Source organism: Dendropsophus ebraccatus, chromosome 4, assembly GCF_027789765.1.
Source record: "Dendropsophus ebraccatus isolate aDenEbr1 chromosome 4, aDenEbr1.pat, whole genome shotgun sequence".
Taxonomy (NCBI): Eukaryota; Metazoa; Chordata; class Amphibia; order Anura; family Hylidae; genus Dendropsophus; species Dendropsophus ebraccatus.
The window spans coordinates 154,396,195-154,411,873 of record NC_091457.1 but is presented as its reverse complement, the minus strand read 5'-3'; the positions used below and the strand labels follow the sequence as shown (position 1 = coordinate 154,411,873).

Genomic DNA, 15,679 nt, shown 5'->3' with positions numbered 1-15,679 from the left:
TGTTGCAAAACTACAACTCCCATCATGCCTGGACTGCCAAAGCTTTAGCAGTCCAGGCATGATAGGAGTTGTAGTTTTGCAATAGCTAGAGAGCCAAGGTCCCCTACCCTTGACTTAAAGTGGATGTTAAAATAAAATGCGGCATTCACGTAACCATTCCACTTCAGCATCCATTGAATGCATAGTCCACTCATCGGATATCCGGGGGTTTGGTCCGGAACACAGCAGGGTTTCGGGTTTACCTAATGGAATTTGACAAGGACTTATGGAATATTGCATACCCTTATATATACCTGTATACAAGTGCAATAGCCTTCTCCCAGACAATCATAGGACCAGATCCAGCCAGAGATCTCCCTGCTATCATTGAAGCCAGTAGCCTATCTATTGATTTATAGCCTATATGTGACACTATGTATACAGGACTGTGTCAGCATATCGTATACCCCCTTGTATCCATGTGTATTAATGGAGCTCACCGGTGTCTTCTCTATACATCCTATATCCATTCGTTTCCAACCCATTATAACCACCGTGGCATGCCGATCTATTATCCAACCCCAATTTATTTAGCGTGAAAAAAAAATCCTTGCAACCAAAGGACCAATAAGAGGTCTTGGGGGGGATCTCCGCCATATGTTGTACATTACACTACAAATGACACCGCCATCGCTAGGCGTCCATATTGTATTGCTGACCACTCGGCTCATGTTTACACAGTGATATTTGGGGGGGGGTCTGCGTTGTGAGACTATCACTAAGTTTCTTACATGTCGTGTTTTGTTCCGTGTATAGTGACTCTATAGACTTCTTCTTATGGGAAGGATCGAGAAGCATTAACTAGAATATACAGGGAAATGACCTATTTTGATGAAAAAAAATGCAAAGTTTCATTTATGGTGCAATTTTGAATAGTATTTTTATATATATATATTATAGCATTTACTGGTGTTATTATACCTCTTTATTTTATGGACTGAGGTGCGGGTACGCGTGACTGGTGCCGGTGATATAGCAGTAAATGTATTTAATCTTAATATTTGTGCTTTATGCTAGGTATAGGGAACCTGAGGCCCTCCAGCTGTTGAAAAACTACAGTTCCCATCATGCCTAGACAGCCTTTGGCTGTCCAGGCATGATGGGAATTGTAGTTTTGCAACAGCTGGAGGGCCGCAGGTTCCCCCATCCCTGGTCTGTACTGTAGCTGGACGTACTAGGGTCTCTTCATTAAGCAGTCAATACACAGTTTAAAGGAATTATCCAGAAGTAGGAGAAAAGAAAAAAAACACAGGAACAGCTACTTTTTTTTTTTTTTTGTAAACGGCGGCACACCTGTACTCATGTTGTATTTGGTATTAAAATTGCAATCCGCTCATCAGCCGGCTGCCTTTTGATTCCTCTCCAGTTTCTGGAAAAAGCTGAGATCCAGCTTTTCCCAGCATCCGGAAAGGAGCGGCAGTCAGTTAGAAGGCAGCCGGCTGATGAGCGGATTGCAATTTGCTTTATGATTACTGTAAATTCGCTCATCTCTATAAAAAAAAAAAAAAAATATACGGATTTACAAAACCACATCCAAACTCAGCGCCGTTTACACTACGGAATCGGTGGCGAAATCCTGCTTTCTATCCTTTTGAATGGGAGGGCTTGTGTGCCTCCGCGCCTCTCAGCTCAAAGAATTGACATGTCAATTCTTTGCCCGGGGGAGTGAGAGCCCTTCCATTCAAAAGCATAGCAGGCCGGATTCAGTGCCGAGTCCGCACTGTGAACAGGCCCTAAGGGTAAGAGTGGGGCTGTTTCTGGTAGAAAGTAGTCATGTTTTTCTAAATCTGGAAAATCCCTTTAATGACCCAGTATCCTATGCTGGCTCTATGATGTAAGAGCTTTGCAACATGACTAGGGACTAGACTAAGAGGCTCTTTATCACTATCTATAGACAGACTTTATTACAGGGATGGGGAATCCTCAGCCCTCCAGCTGTTGCAAAACTACAATTCCCATCATGCCTGGACAGCCAAAGCGAAGCTTTGGCTGTCCAGGCATGATGGGAATTGTAGTTTTGCAACAGCTGGAGGGCCAAAGGTTCCCCATCCCTGTTTTATTATATACAACCAGACTTGTGGAAATAACGTGAACTTCAATCTTTATGAAAACTAGTGCAATGGAGAATGGGAGGACAGAGACGACTTCTCCTGCTTTATTTCCCCAACCGGCCATTGACCTACATCACCTGCGATCCGACTTGTTGCCGTATACAATACAGTCACACTTTGCACTAGTTTTTATAAATCTAAGCCACACGTAGCCGGATTCACAGATGCCTTAAACAATCATTAGATCTGACCGGCAGGAATAGAATTTTAGAGAAAACCCCAATAATTTGGGGGGGGGGGGGGAATGTGGGTTGTGACTGTGCCCAGTGGTACCCAGGAGGGATCAGCCGCTTCTTCTGTCTTTATCTTTGGCTGTACCAGTCTTAAGTTTCAGAGGTCACTTTTATACAAAGTTTTTGTATTCTTCTTATTGTAAAGTATTTGTAACTGTGAGGTCTTCCTTCTGAATGCAAATAAACTCTTATCCTCCGTGCCCTTTGCGTTTGCTCTTTCTTTTTTCCGGTGTATATTCTGCTTTTAGCTTCTGATGTCTCAAAGAGGCAAAGCGAGCAGTGCTTAAAGGGGTTATCCAGCGCTACAAAAACATGGCCACTTTTCCCCCCTCAGGTGTGGTTTGCAATTAAGCTCCATTTACTTTAATGGAACAGAGTTTGAAACCCCACCCAATCTGGAGACGAGAGGGGGGAAAGTGGCCATGTTTTTGTAGCGCTGGATAACCCCTTTAAAGCAAACGTACCATCAGCACCAACCCGGGAGGAAACCCCTGCCCCTCTATGATGTGGCTCCATTGATTCTAATGGAGCCACATCATAGAGGGGCAGGGGTTTCCTCCCACTGGGGCGGGCCAGCTCGCCTCCAGTGCCCGGGAATAGAACGGTGCTGTACACGGGAATCTGGCCACAATTCAAAATAAGGACTGCGGCATCAGCACCAATTTATCCGTGCGCAAAACAAAGTGAATGTACTGATAGTACATTCACTTTAATCCGCTTTAATGCCGCTTCCTGCATTGGTTTTTATCTCGTGGTACATTCACTTTAACCCCATCCACAACTGTAGTAGACAAAGTTATGTTGGCAAAGCTGGAATTCACTGGGGAGGTGGCAGCATGTTTCTTTGTTGGATCTCCTATATTTAATAGTGGTATGGACCAGAAATGCAGCTAGGTGAACAAACCACAATTTAAAGGGGTACTCCAGTAAAAAAAAAAAAAAAAAAAAAAAAAAAAAAAAAGTAAATTATTTACATTTAAAAAAAAAATCTACAGTCATGAAGTACTTATCAGCTGGTGTATGTCTTGCAGGAAGTGGTGTATTCTCTCCAGTCTGACAGTGCTCTCTGCTGCCACCTCTGTCCATGTCAGGAACTGTCCAGAGCAGGAGAGATTTTCTATGGGAATTTGCTACTGATCTGAACAGTTTCTGACATGGATAGATGTGGCAGCAGAGAGTGTGTCATACAGGAAAGAGTACACCACTTCCTGCAGGACATACAGCAGCTAATAAGAACTGGAAGACTGGAGACTTTTAAATTAAGTTTATAGATCTATAACTTTGCCTCTTTGATCCAACAATGATGCTACCTACAGCACCTGAAGGCTGCAGTCAGTCACAGGCTGGACCAGGGACATGCTGACACCACCAGGGGCATTGCTGGAGCCTGGTAAGCAGCGACCAGTAAGTGTTAGTATTGTAGTTGCAGAAGATTCTTTAATACCGGTCAATGACTATGCTGGGGCATCTTCTTTTAGAGCTTTGCTGTTCCGGTTATTCCTCCTGGAAATCCAACCAATTCCAGGAAGCATAAAACAGGAACAGTGGCCGGCAGAGTTCTAAGAAAAGATGCAAGTGGTTCATGGGCGAAAGACAGCCATGTCAGGAGAACTTATACTTCCTCTTTGAATCACACGAGTTAAATCCCTGCCATCCCCGGGTAAAGAACTTTAGTAAACTATAACCCATAGCCCACATCTGTATCTTGTGACTGATCTATCTGAGACAAACAAAAAAAAAAAAAAAAAAAAAAGTGTATAGGATACAAGCTGGGGGGGGGGGGTCCAACAACTTCCCCTATTTCTATATTAAATTTAAAAAACTTCATTGGGTCAGGTGTTACAGAATAGAGATTGGTGAACCCAAGCATGCTGGAGAGGATGGATGCAGCCCTGGAGAACAAGGACATGGACTATGGTTGTAGCCATGCTTTCCAGGCAGCCTTAGGGCCGCATCGATCTACTCCTGCCAGCCTCCAGGTAACCAAAAGCCACATATGCTGGGTTTGCTCATCTCTACTACAGAACTATTCTCTAGAAGTGTTGCTTCTGTGTACAAATCCCAGTACTACAGCACCACCCAGAGGCTTCCTATGGCACTGCAGTAAGTGGTGCATAGCTACAACCTACACATTTCTTGTTATTTAAAGGGGTTATCCAGTGCTACAAAAAGATGGCCTCTTTCTTTCAGAGACAACACAACTCTTGTCTCCAGTTCAGGTGCGGTTTGCAATTAAAGGGGTTATCCAGCACTACAAAAACATGGCCACTTTTCCCCCCTACTGTTGTCTCCAGTTCAGGTGCGGTTTGCAATTAATCTTCATTTACTTCAATGGAACAGAGTTTCAAAACCCCACCCAATCTGGAGACAACAGTAGGGGGAAAGTGGCCATGTTTTTGTACCGCTGGATAACCCCTTTAACCTCCATTCACTTCAATGGAACTGAGCAGCAAAACCCCACCCAAACTGGAGACAAGAGTGGTGCTGTCTCTGGAAGAAAGTGGCCATGTTTTTGTAGCGCTGGATAACCCCTTTAAGTGTTTGCTCTTACATTTATTTTCTCCCCCAAGTTGAATAGTGACCTGAACCTCTGACCTGCCGGATATCTGCCTGTTACTTCAATGTAAATATTGTAGGCCTATGGCCCAAGAGGAGAGTGTTCATAGTCCACATATTCAGCCTCCCCACGTCTTAGTGCTTGCAGAGCGCTGTACATGTGCAATGTAGTTATCTAACAACAAATAGAGAAGAATCAGTAGTCAGATATATGAAGCTCTGTACTTTATTGTACATTTGTTTAACTGTACAAAAGGCTATTTACAGGGTAACACCTATAATACAAAAATGGTCCAAATACAAGCAATAGATAGTTTTTTCTTTTGTTTCGGCTGTTAGACAGTGTAATACACCTGAGATGATAAAAGGCTTCTTCCCAATATGCAATTATTGAAAATGAAAAAATATATTTTAAAAAAAGTTCTTAAAAAAATCCTATTTTACAACCTTCAAAACTTAAATTTTCAGAATTTATTGTGCCATTGCAAAGACTCATACGGACACGCCGAAGGTCACCATCACCATCTGAATGGCTTTTAGGGGGTCAACCACCTCCCGCATGTTGTCTTTCCTCAGCACCCAGTCAGGCTTGATTCTGTTAAAATAAAATGGGAGAATTTTATGTAAAATATGAAATATATAATTAAAAAAAAAAAAAAAAAAAAATCTTCAATGGGGAGCAGCCCCAGTCATGGCACGGGGTGGTGCTGAAGCCGCCATGGTGCCAATGTTATATGGTGTCGTGTAGTTTAGATCTACTAGATCACTAGATCTGTAAGTACAAAAATCAGACTACGCAAAGTTTGTTTGTAGTCTGTAACCATGGAGACGGGTAGGACAGGAGCTTTAGAAGTGAATTTTTTTACATTTGTACACGGCAAGTTTTCCATAGTCACCATATGACTTTGCAACCTTTCTCCCACTGTCTAATGCATAGCTGCCAAAATCTACTCTCAGTATCAGTCAGCGGTTTATTATAACAGATTAAAGGGGTACTCCGGCGAAAATCTTTTTCTTTCAAATCAACTAGTTTAGCAATTAACTTCTACTTAAAAAAATCTCCAGTCTTCCAGTATTTATCAGCTGCTGTATGTCCTGCTGTATGTCCTTTCCAGTCTGACACAGTGCTCTCTGCTGCCACCTCTGTCCATGTCAGGAATTGTCCAGAGCAGCAGCAAATACCCATAGAAAATATCTCTTGCTCTCGCCTGAGTACCCCTTTTAAGAACCCATAAAAATCCATATTTAACAACTATTAGGCGATGGGCCGTACCTTGAAACAATCCTTGTGCGCATCGGTGTTGCTTGGATTGAGAGGTTACAAAAATTTTGGGGACTGTTCAGCTGTTGGCGGATATTCCTTGCGGCGTCCATCTTGTGTTTACGTGCGGTCAGTTTGTAAATGCTACAGATACGATCTACAGCTTTAGGGATGGCACGGATTTCCTGAGGGAAGGGGACAAACAAAAAAATAAACTCAGTTCAGTAAATTTAAAGTATATACACATGCCATGTGTTCAATGACAATACACTAAAAATATTTGAGGGGAATCCTTAATGGTAGCAATGTGATCTGTTGCACAAGGGAATCAGGCTCATGGGTCCTTACACAAACAGAATAGCTGCATCATGGGATGGACACAATACTTTACATTGGCACCTACCCGTGCCCTCTGGGAGTTCAAAGCAAAGATAGCCAGGAGACAGCAGGCCTTGGTAAATATGCTGCCCCCTTTATCAGATACTTTGTCTCCAGCTTTCTCCCTGTAGATCTGCATCAAATCCAGAAGAACGTCCACAGAATTTTCCACCTCATAGACTGCAAATACCGTCTTTTCATACTGTAAAGAAAAGGAGAGGATTCCAGGTTGACTTTTGTCTGTGAATGGGATGCACCAAAAAAGAAAACAAAAAAAAAACATGCAATAATAAAGGCTATATACAGGTTTGGAAAACCATAGCCACTTTCTTCCAGAAACAGCACCACTCTTGTCCTCAGTTTGGGTGTGGTATTACAATGCAGATTCATTGTAGTGAATGGAGCGGAGTTGTAATACCACACACAACATGAGGACAGGGGTGGTGCTGTTTTAGCAGTAGAGCTTTTTCTATTCCTGGATAACCCCTTTTAAAAAGAGAATTTGTCACTAGGTTTATGGTGCCTTAAATGAAGGCAGCACAAACTAGTGGCAGAAATGCTGAACAGATCTGTGTATTATTTACATCATTCTGTTCAGCCGTTCCCCTAATATGCAGGAGAATAGGATTCTTGCCATACCCCCTCCCCCCAGCTGCTGATTGACAGCTGTCTGCCTATACACAGCATGGATAGATAACTGCCATCAGCTGGTGGGCAGTTTCCTCCTCATGAATATCCAGGACTACTCGGCTCATGCACATAAATGGAGGGGACTATTTTTTGTCCATGTTATTCAGGAGGATCTCTCTCAGAGAAGCTGAACAGAATGATGCATCACTTACATAGTCCTGTGCAGCTGATCCAGTCACTAGTTTATGCTATCCCGAGATGGGACACCATAAACCTGCTGACTTTTTTTAAACAGTCTATTACTCTGCACATTTGTCTAATAAAAAAAAAAGTTTTACAGCAAATCAGAGAGCAGAATGATGTGCCAGTCTCTTTAATAAGTCCTCCACTGTCCTAATGCACAAACAGCTCGGACAATAACCCCCCATATCTACGTGCATTACCTTTGCTAGATTGAGCAGCACTTGAATAGACAGCTTGATGACTTCCATGCAGGGAATGCTCCGGTTACAGCTACGAATCAGGGTAAATATGGTCTTGATGGCTCCGCTCTGCGCCATGTTCTCACAGCACACAGAAGAAAGCCTGGTGGCAACTTCTACAGGACAGAAAAAAAGGGGGATACACATGGTGTGTAAGCATTGCAAAGTCCTATATCAGGGGTAGGGAACCTTGGTTCTTCAGATGTTGCAAAACTACAACTCCCATCATGCCTGGATAGCCAAAGCTTTAGCTGTCCAGGCATGATGGGAGTTATAGTTTTGCAATAGCTGGAGAGCCAAGGTTCCCTACCCCTGTCCTATGTAGATCTATGGATGATGTCACTTGAAAACACAATCTCACCAAGGTGCTGCAGAGCGGCCAGGATGTAGGAGAGGTGTTTGTAGGTCAGCAGGTAATGCAGTGCCACCATGGTCCTGTTACATAGCCGATCTTCCTCTTTTATTTCTTCGCTAACTTTTCTGAGACTCGTCCGCAGCTTTTTCACCGCTTTGGTGTCATGTTTTTTCCTCCACTGATGACCTCTCCACAGAGCCTGCAAGAGAACAGGACGTCTTCTAGGTTTCTCATGCATGAAAAATCATTTATACCACTCCGAAAATCCTTTAGGGTGCCTTCACACATACCGTATCGCTGTGTTTTTACTGTTTTTTACATGCGCGTTTTGATTTTCACAATTTTCATGTGAAAATCAAAACTCGCATGTAAAAATCACACCAAAAACGCAGCGATAAAAACGCAGCGATACGGTACGTGTGAAGCTACCCTTAATCTGCAATATATTTTGTACTTATACAGTACATTGTACTATTTAACTAGTAATGAGCGAACCTGCCGAAAGTTCGGGTTTGTCTGAACCCCAAGGCTCGGCATTTGACTCCTGCTGCCTGGGGAAGTTGGATGCAGCCTAAGGCAGCGGGCGGCCAAATGCTGAGCGGTTTCACTCCTTACTATATTTACCACCCTGAGGTTGTTTTCACACAGTGTGCTGAATGTGAGAAAACCTACGGCCCTAGTGGTCACTGAACACAGTGGGTGTAGGTTTCCAAATTCATTGATCTCAATAGAACAACGGCCGTTGTTGTGCGCAGAGTACATCAACCATGGCTGTCGTTCACAGCGGCGGTACAAAATAATAAACATATCTATTTTCTACAGCCATTGTTCGCGAACGGCCGTGGAGAATTGACTGTTCACACACTGTGTGGCCGTCCTGCTGGCTGTAGCGTGAATAAAAGTCAATGGTTAATTGATAGATTTTTTGCAGATTCCATGGTATAAAATAATGTTCCTACGGAAAATAATGATTTATCGGCCAGAACACCACAATACAGTGGCAGTTGTTTGACACTTGAAACAATGGCCGTTGTATTACAACTAGAGATGAGCGAACGGTGTTCATGTTCGAGTCCATCCAAACCCGAACGTTCGGCATTTGATTAGCTGGGGCTGCTGAACTTGGATAAAGCTCTAAGGTTGTCTGGAAAACATGGATACAGCCAATGACTATATCCATGATTTCCACATAGCCTTAGGGCTTTATCCAACTTCCGCAGCCACCGCTAATCAAATGCCGAAAGTTCGGGTTCGGATCGACTCCAGCATGCTCCAGGTTCGCTCATCTCTAATTACAACGTGTGAGCATAGCCTGGGACTGTAATGTGAAGTCGGGAAACAGTTACACGATATACTAATGTATTGCGGAAACCACAGTACGGCCAGGTAGACTTCCTTCCAATACTGCAGGATAACCTCCAAAGAAAGTCAAACACATATCAAGTGTCTGACTTTGGGAAACTCACATCTTTGAAAGTCAAGGATAAGATTTTGAAGAAGAGTATAGATAAAATGCAAAGAGCATGAATTACACATCCTTAAAAAGGTGTATTCTTTCCAGTCTGGAGAGCAGGAAAGGTTTTCGATGGGGATTTGCCGCTGCTCTGGACAGTTCCTGACATGGACAGAGGTGGCAGCAGAGAGCACTGTGTCAGACTGGAAAGAATACACCACTTCCTGCAAGTACTGGATGAATTGAGATTTTTAATAGAAATAAATTACAAATTTCTGGCACTTGCTGGGACCAGTTAATTTGAAAGAGTTTTTTTTCTGTGAACAGCTCCTTTAACCAAGCAGTAGGTACCTGGAATTTTAGGATTCCACTCATCACTTTAGCACGTTTCCTATGCTGAAGGAAAACCCGGACGTTTCTCTGGATTTTGGTAGCCGCTTCATGTCGGCGCTGTAACCACGTTCTTACAGCACGCTGCACGGTGATTATCTTTTGGCGTTTCACATGGAAGTTTCTTTGCTGTACTCTCGATCGATACCACCTCTGTAAAAGCAAGTGGAACCCATGAAAATTAATGACTGGTACAATCCATAAATCTTCCATAGCCGTCACTTACCAACCATTGGAATCAAAAGGCTCAGATGTTGAAAAACTTGCAGATTTTTTATTTTTACACAATATGGATAAGATTTCTACACATTCCAACCACTCCAGACTTTCCACAATCATGACTGATGTCGAAAATCTGCATCACATCTGTCTTGTCTGAACCTACACCAACATGACACTGACTCCAATGAGGCAGCCACCAGTACACTAGAAAAACACTTTGGGGGGAGATATATCAAACATGGTGTAAAGTGAAACTGGCTCAGTTGCCCCTAGCAACCAATCAGATTCCACAGAGTGTGTGGAATGAAAGATGGAATCTGATTGGTTGCTAGGGGCAACTGAGCCAGTTTCACTTTACACCAAGTTTGATAAATCTCCCTCATTGTCTAAAAAGCGTACGTACCTGAATGTAAACCACATGGGTAATTTGTGTCTGAGCCTTTCTGAGAATCAAATATTTTCGGAAAAACCTCTGAATCCTCACGGCACACAGATGGTGATGGACGGCGGAACTGAAGCGAAGAAGTTGCCTCTTTCGAATCAGAAGTGCAACCTGGAAAACAGGGTATCGAAACCATAAAACATGAAGTCAAGGCTGAACAGAGAGTCAGAGGTTTAAAATATATATATAATTTTACACATATACATACACACACAAATCGGAAACCAAGCGCCATCTTGGTCAAGACAGACAAGACAACAAAATCATAAGAGTTGAATCACTTGTTTTTCCCTGTGCAGTTAGGTTACTGGATAAGTTCGGTTCCTCTATGATGAATATATAATGTGTAATCAGTTCTATATTCTTTATTTCCGGTAGTCACCTGTTTTCGGACCAGCCATCCCCGGGCACAGGCTTGCAGTCGGATGACAGAATTCCTGACATGCATGTAGTGTAGCTGCTCCCGTCTTCCCTGTTGCAGAGCCCTGTAGCGCTGCTGGAGTGTCACCGCTGCAGCTTTCACCCTGAGGTAGCTCTGCCGATGCCGGAAGCCTCTGAATGCTGCTTGTATGACGCAGGCCGCACTCTGCATCTGAAGACAGTAAAACCAGGATAGCATGAACAATAGTTCTCAGTGTGTTGTAGTGTAGTTCACAGGCTATTTAAATTTCTTAAAGAAACTAACTTAAAGGCAATCAGTTAGGCTAGGTTCACACTGCGTTTTCAGCATCCGTTTAACGGATCCGTTTTTTTTAACGTCCAGAAAAATAGGGTCAGCAACGTTTTTTGGTCCGTTTTGGTCCGCCAAAAAAAACGGATCCGTTTTTTTTAATAATGGAAGTCAATGGAAAAACGGATGCACACAAATGAATCCGTTTTTTGCAATCCGTTTTTCATGCGTTTTTTGCCAAAAACGGATGCGTTAAACGGATGCTGAAAACGCAGTGTGAACCTAGCTTTACTAGGTATGACGCCTTAAATGAGGGCAGCATAAACTAGTGAGAGAAATGCTGAACAGATCGGTTTATTACTTACATAATTTTGTTGTTCAGCCGTTCTCCTAATATGCAGGAGAATAGGATTCATGCCACAACCCTCCCCCACCCTCCAGCTGCTGATTGACAGGTGACTGCCTATATACAGCACGGATAGATAACTGCCAATCAGCAGCTCGTGGGCAGAGTTTTCTGCTTATGAATATCCAGGACTACTGGGCTCATGCACATAATGGAGAGGACTACTTATTGTCCATGTTATTCAGGAGGAGATCTCTGGATCAGCTGCACAGAGCAATGTAAGTGATACATCATTCTGTTCAGCTTCTTTGTCACTAATTTATGGTACCCTGAGATAGGACAGCCTAAGCCTGCTGACAGTCTCTCTTTAAAGGTGATCTGTGAGCTCCCCAAGTTCCCGCTCAGAGCTTAACTGTTAAGGAGGCCGTGCTAAGATGCAAGATGCACGCCTCCTCCCTCAGTTGCCCAGTCTTGAGTTTTTGATGTTCATGGCCAAAAAACTAGCTCTACAAGACAGGGTGGAAGCGTGCATCTTGCATCTCAGCACCGCCTTTTCGACACTTAAGCTCTAAGCATGAACAAGAGTTGACAGGTTTCCCTTAAAGGGAATGATGTGCATTTTTATTTTTCTAAACAATGTAAATAAACACCTTACAAACGTGAAAGGAATCAGAAAGCTGCTTTCCTCAAGTACCAATTCCCATATACAAAAGTAAACACTTGAATATTTTAGTTTTACACTGAATATTAAATCTTAGATTTAATCCCCCCCCCAACTTCAACTTAAAAAAGGTCTTCTAGTCCCATCTATAGTGCATTATCTCCAACTTGTGGTTTGCTAGCTTTTGCAAAACGACGCCATCCTTCACCCGTCAGGGCATGCTGGGACCTGTAGTCCAACAACTTCTATAGAGCCACAGGCTGGAAGCCGCAGATGTAATTATAGTGTGTATGTAATGAAGTGGAAGGAAACCTACCTTGTGAATATCTCTTCTGACAACGTATCCTCTGTACACAGACTGAAGTCTTCTTGCGGCTTCTCGTTTTTGCACAAAGTCTTTGCGTATATTCCGTGTAACAAGAGTCTCCCGCCATCTTCTCTGGATGCACATGGCAGCCTTCCGGGTTATTATAAACCTAACGTCATGAACAGAAAGGCATAGTCTTGTAAGTCCTTACTGCACAATCGTTGCCTTCATAATCTTACTGTAGGCGTGACTGCTACACTGACAGCACACACTTACCGTGCCCTTTCCTGTTTGGTCCTCACACGTCTCTGAAGATTCTGCACAGTCCTGGTGAGGGTGGCGTAGTCTCTGCGGGTTGTCCAGGATCTATAGTATCGCTGGATTACACAGGCGGCTCTCTCTTTTCTCAGTAATGCCCTGGTCTGTGACGCCCTGTAGGCAGCCTACATATTGTAAAAAAATGATATAAAAAAAAAAAAAAATAAAAGTTTTGCAAAATCTCAGAGGGCTGTCAGCCCCTAATGCATTTAAGCAGGTGGGGCATAGCATGCACTGAGCTGTAGCCGTAAACTATACTAATACAGGCAGGCTTGTCATAAAGGCAATATGCTACATAAACAGTAATACTCTCTATGGCAATCTCCATTTTATAAAGTTTATAAAAGTTTTAGTTTAAAGGGGTATTCCCCCCAACAGCAAAAAAAATTTGATGCCCCCAAACCTATTCTTACTCACCAAGTCCCCCTGAGTATTTTGAGCCGTCTCCCATCTTTCTAGCTGCTGCCGTTCCTGAGTTACAAGTTTTTCTAAAACATGGTCTATAATCAAGATAGGAAACTACATTTCCCATCATGCAATGCTTATGTCTGATGATGGCGTAGCAGAGCCGAGATGGCGATGGCGTAGCAGAGCCGAGATGGCGATGGCGTAGCAGAGCCGAGATGGCGATGGCGTAGCAGAGCCGAGATGGCGATGGCGTAGCAGAGCCGAGATGGCGATGGCGTAGCAGAGCCGAGATGGCGATGGCGTAGCAGAGCCGAGATGGCGATGGCGTAGCAGAGCCGAGATGGCGATGGCGTAGCAGAGCCGAGATGGCGATGGCGTAGCAGAGCCGAGATGGCGATGGCGTAGCAGAGCCGAGATGGCGATGGCGTAGCAGAGCCGAGATGGCGATGGCGTAGCAGAGCCGAGATGGCGATGGCGTAGCAGAGCCGAGATGGCGATGGCGTAGCAGAGCCGAGATGGCGATGGCGTAGCAGAGCCGAGATGGCGATGGCGTAGCAGAGCCGAGATGGCGATGGCGTAGCAGAGCCGAGATGGCGATGGCGTAGCAGAGCCGAGATGGCGATGGCGTAGCAGAGCCGAGATGGCGATGGCGTAGCAGAGCCGAGATGGCGATGGCGTAGCAGAGCCGAGATGGCGATGGCGTAGCAGAGCCGAGATGGTGAGACTGTGCACATGACCGCATGTGACGGGGGACAGTGAGGCGCGGGCGCTGGTAAGCGCCGCCGGTAAGCGCTTATCGGCGGCCACGCGGCTCACAGCAATTGACGGACGGGGAGTTGGGGTGCTGCCGGGAAGCGCCGTGGGCGAGCAGATCTGAGCAGTGGATGGACCTGGGGGGGGGCCCAGCAGCAGCAGAAGCAAGTGACGGGGGACAGTGAGCCGCGGGGGCTTTATGGCCGGGGGGGTGTTTTGCGGGCGAGCGGCTCTGAGCAGTGGATGGACGGCGGACGAGCGCCCAGCAGCAGGTGACGGGGGACAGTGAGCCGCGGCGCTTCCCGGTGGCCCCGCAGCTCTCAGCAATTGAAGGACAGGGGGTCTGCTGGGAAGCGCCGCGGGCGAGCGGCTCTGATCAATTGACGGAGGGGGAGAGGGAGGGGTGACTGGTCACAGTCAGGGGGTGAGCTCTGGGGCTGGGGGGGGCACACTGTACCGGTGACTGCTGTTAGAGAAGGAGTCAGTGACAGCTGCACTGATTGATCACTGTCTCCCTCTCTAACAGCAGCCACTGCAGTCAGTGTCCTCCTTCACTTCAGATTGGCTGGGATAGAAGCGCTAACCCAGCCCATTGAAGAGAAGGAGGACACGTGATGCCGTCTCGGAGGGTGCGGGCCAGGAGCAGGGAGCGTGTCGGAGTGGACTGTGAGCTGATGATTCTATGCAATCCGTGGGGCACCTAGATAATAGCAAAACTGTGCAGAATCCTTAATAACTTTATATTGAAAAGATGGAAAGCTACGGGTGGGCAACATATTAATGCAAAAATAATTTTGGGGGGAATACCCCTTTAAGTTTATAAACTGTATCTGCAGAGACGGAGCATGGTGCCTTAAAGCGGTTAATCACCACCACCACCACCTCTCTTCTGACTGATCTGACACAGCCGATCATCAAAAGCACAGTAACCACCCGATGTTCGGCAAATATTGTGCACGATTCTCACCGAACATTGGAAATTTCTGCAACTATTCAGTACCATGTGCAGCTACACAGATTCATTAACTTAAAGTGTACCTGTCATTACAAAAACCTTTAATAAGTTGGAGACATGGGGAGATTTATCAAACATGGTGTAAAGTGAAACTGGCTCAGTTGCCCCTAGCAACCAATCAGATTCCACCTTTCATTTTCCAAAGAGTCTGTGAGGAATGAAAGGTGGAATCTGATTGGTTGCTAGGGGCAACTGAGCCAATTTCACTTTACACCATGTTTAATAAATCTCCGCCATAGTGTTCCGACACGTACCGATCAGGAGAACGGATACCACTATGGGATGACCCCCACACCCAGCAGAACAAGCAGCAATGTTCCCTTTTAACATGAACTGCAAAGCATTACCTGAAGAACAATGGCCGCCGCTCTGAGCCGCATGTAGAAGTGACGGTGAAGCATCTGTAGGCGGCGGGCTTGGTATCTCTGTTGTATAATAAGCGCGGCCTGCTTATACTGGAAGAAGATCTGTCTCTGTATGTATCTGCGCCAATGGGCCTGCACAAAATATAAAACACAAGAAAAAGGGATTATTTTTAAGAAGGTAAAAACATTGTCTTCCTTGGGTCCCTTAACAGCACGATTTCGGCTTTTACATAGACCCATGAGTCTCCTGGTGTTTCCAGCTCCTATGCAGACCCATGTGTCGC

General features: G+C 44.8%; 1 protein-coding gene across 1 annotated transcript in view; it reads right to left on the bottom strand.

Moving 5' to 3' along the window:
- Positions 1–5,387: 5,387 nt before the first annotated feature.
- Positions 5,388–15,679, bottom strand: part of ASPM (assembly factor for spindle microtubules) — a 29,765-nt gene continuing 19,473 nt past the window's right edge. The window contains exons 20-30 of the mRNA XM_069967517.1: positions 15,378–15,527; positions 12,813–12,979; positions 12,546–12,705; positions 10,935–11,144; positions 10,514–10,663; positions 9,850–10,041; positions 8,052–8,244; positions 7,652–7,806; positions 6,604–6,780; positions 6,213–6,385; positions 5,388–5,534 (exon numbers count right to left, since the gene is read on the bottom strand). Of these exons, the coding sequence (XP_069823618.1) occupies positions 5,432–5,534; positions 6,213–6,385; positions 6,604–6,780; positions 7,652–7,806; positions 8,052–8,244; positions 9,850–10,041; positions 10,514–10,663; positions 10,935–11,144; positions 12,546–12,705; positions 12,813–12,979; positions 15,378–15,527 (1,830 nt within the window). The 3' untranslated portion in view covers positions 5,388–5,431. The remainder of the gene's footprint in view (positions 5,535–6,212; positions 6,386–6,603; positions 6,781–7,651; positions 7,807–8,051; positions 8,245–9,849; positions 10,042–10,513; positions 10,664–10,934; positions 11,145–12,545; positions 12,706–12,812; positions 12,980–15,377; positions 15,528–15,679) is intronic.